Raw genomic sequence first — 2,500 nt, forward strand, 5'->3', positions numbered from 1 at the left:
TGCCACCACCAAATTTAGAAACATCCCATTTTTGCTACCCAGTTTGGAGTGTTGAAAGAACGACCCGTTTGTTTTTGGGGCATCTACTTATCAACTGATGGATGAACTGAGATCAACTGATGGTGTATATACTCACTGATGGTGTAGAGTGACTCCAGCTCTGGGTCGCGGTTCTTGAAGATGGTGGTGCTGTGCAGCATACCCGAGTTCAGCTTCAGGCTACTCATTCGGAACGTGTTGTTGTTACAGCCAAAGAATGCGTCCACATTCGGACCAACGTGACTGTGCAGTTGTTGCTGCTGTTGCTGCTGCTGCTGCTGTGGCACTTCCTTCGACACAGCGGGTGACGACGATAGGGACGGCTTCATCGGACCAGAAGGTGATTGTTGCTGTTGCTGCTGGTGCTGCTGCTGTTGCTGTCCAAGCAGACAGTAGGGAGATACAGGCGAAACGGTACCACCGACGGTGGACTGTTTACTGATGGCGACAAGATCGGGCGGTACGGTACCGGAGTGGGGTGCACCGTTCGCCCCGAGTGTGTTCGCCTCCGAGTCGGACACGTGCCCACTGGACAGCCCGTCCTCCAGTACCGGCATCGCGGCGTAGTAGCGCGCGTAGTTCCCACCAGCACCGGCACCGGCACCGGCACCGGCCCCGCCACCGGTGGTGAAGCCGCAACCGAGCAGATCGGCAGATGCTGGGGCAGCCGCCGGTCCACCGGACGTAGCACTGATGACGCCACTGCTCAGGTCCTCGCACATGGTCGCACCGCTGGCCGCACCAATCAGACCGAAATCGCTGCCGTACTGTGGCGACAGTTCACCCTCGTAGTCGCCACAGTTGGAATCGTAGTCGGTCGTGTCCGGCGAGTAGTTGAAGTTCTTGCTGTACTTCCGGGACGCGTACGACGTACCCTTACGGCTGTCAAAACCATCGCCCGCCGGTCCGTTGGCCTGCGACGGTCCGACGGTTCCACCGTAGTGGGTGAACGACGATAACGACGAGTCCTTGCAGGCGTTGCCGTTCTCTAGTAGCAGCAACGCTGTGCCGTGTTCGCCCGGTAGCGCATCGTAGCTGCTGGTGCGGCTAACGCTATTGATGTACGACGTACCGTAGTGCAGCGTGCCGTCACCGATGAGCGACGTGTGGGTTCGCTCCTGGCCAGCCGGTTGCTGCTGATGGTAACCGCTAGTCACCGTGACGGAGGCCCCAGTTACGCCACCGTAATCGATCGCGTGACCACCGCGACCACCACCATCGCCCATCTTTTTCTGCACCCCGTCCGATCCCTTCTTCTTACGCAGTCCACCGTAGGAGGAGGAGGAGCCGGCCGTCAGAGGGCGCGCTCCGGGCACCTTCGGCTTCAGGTTCAGGTACTTGAACCTCAGTGACTCCTCGGTTGCCTCTTCCTCCTCGTAGTGTTCCACGTATTCCACTCTACGCGCGTCCTCGCCGTCGCCATCGTCATCATCGTCGTCGTCGTCGTCGTCGTCGTCTGCATCGGCGTCTGCGTCTACGTCACGCTTGGTACTGCCATGGTCAGCCATACCACCCGCCGGCGGTTGCTTCTTCGCAAACGACCGATCGCCATTCATTGTCCCAATGTAGGTGGTACCGAGCGTACCACCGGTGCGCTTCGAGCGCTGCGGTTCCACTACCGGATAGTCGTACTGCACGTCTAACCCTCGAACGCACGCCTCGAATGCCGCCGCCGCCGCCGCAGCCGCCGACGACTCCTCATCATCGTCCGGCTGCTCGTGCTGCTGCTTCTGTCTACGCTCCACTACTCGCTTCCTTTCTCGTCGCTGCCCACCGCCCGCACCTTTCTGTTCTACTGTCTCTCCTTCGTCCACTAGTTCCTGTTCATCATCATCCTCCTCTTCCTCGTCGTCGTCATCGTCTTCCCGATCGCGTCTATCCTCCTCTTCTTCCTCGTCCTCCTCCTCGTCCTCGTCCTCCTCCTCCTCCTCCTCGCCTTCGTCACCGCTGTCGTTGAAGTCGCTGAACTTCTCCAGCACCTTTTCCACATCCTCCGTCGAAGGGCACTTGAAAAATTCCTCCAGCACTTTGCGCGTCTCGGAGAACTCGTACAGATAGTCGAAGGTCGAGGAGGTGGTGAGCGTCGACGGCAGTACCTTCGTACCGTCCGCACCGTGCTCGGCACCATCGCCACCAACGCCACCGCTACCGTGGTCGCGCGCTAGGTAAATCTTGTCCGGCCGTCCGCCGGTCAGTTCGCCCACCGACTTCGGCACCTTCGAGCATAGCATCTCACTCGCCGGGTGCAGCAGCTCACGCTCCTTCCGTGCACCGGACCCTTTCGGCTGTTCCTCCCTCAGCCCGGGTTCACCGCCAGTCCCAGCGGCCACCAGTCCCAGGGATCCCAGGTCCCCCGGCCCGGTACCGGCCGGGTCCACCGACAGCAGTACCGACTTGTTGAGGCTCGATTTGACCTGATCGAGCAGAGAGGGTGAACGGCGTACGGCACTCGCCGTGCTGA

The 2,500-nt window shown here is 60.4% G+C and overlaps 2 protein-coding genes across 2 annotated transcripts in view; one reads left to right on the plus strand and one right to left on the minus strand.

Annotated features, from left to right (window-relative positions):
- The window catches only part of LOC125953395 (uncharacterized), a 34,517-nt gene that overhangs the window by 19,950 nt on the left and 12,067 nt on the right, over positions 1-2,500 (plus strand). The window lies entirely within an intron of this gene.
- The window catches only part of LOC125959036 (uncharacterized), a 29,809-nt gene that overhangs the window by 5,157 nt on the left and 22,152 nt on the right, over positions 1-2,500 (minus strand). The window contains exon 6 of the mRNA XM_049691765.1: positions 137-2,500. This exon is cut by the window's right edge and continues 216 nt beyond it. Within this exon, the coding sequence (XP_049547722.1) occupies positions 137-2,500 (2,364 nt within the window). The remainder of the gene's footprint in view (positions 1-136) is intronic.

Source organism: Anopheles darlingi, chromosome X (assembly GCF_943734745.1).
Source record: "Anopheles darlingi chromosome X, idAnoDarlMG_H_01, whole genome shotgun sequence".
Classification (NCBI taxonomy): Eukaryota; Metazoa; Arthropoda; class Insecta; order Diptera; family Culicidae; genus Anopheles; species Anopheles darlingi.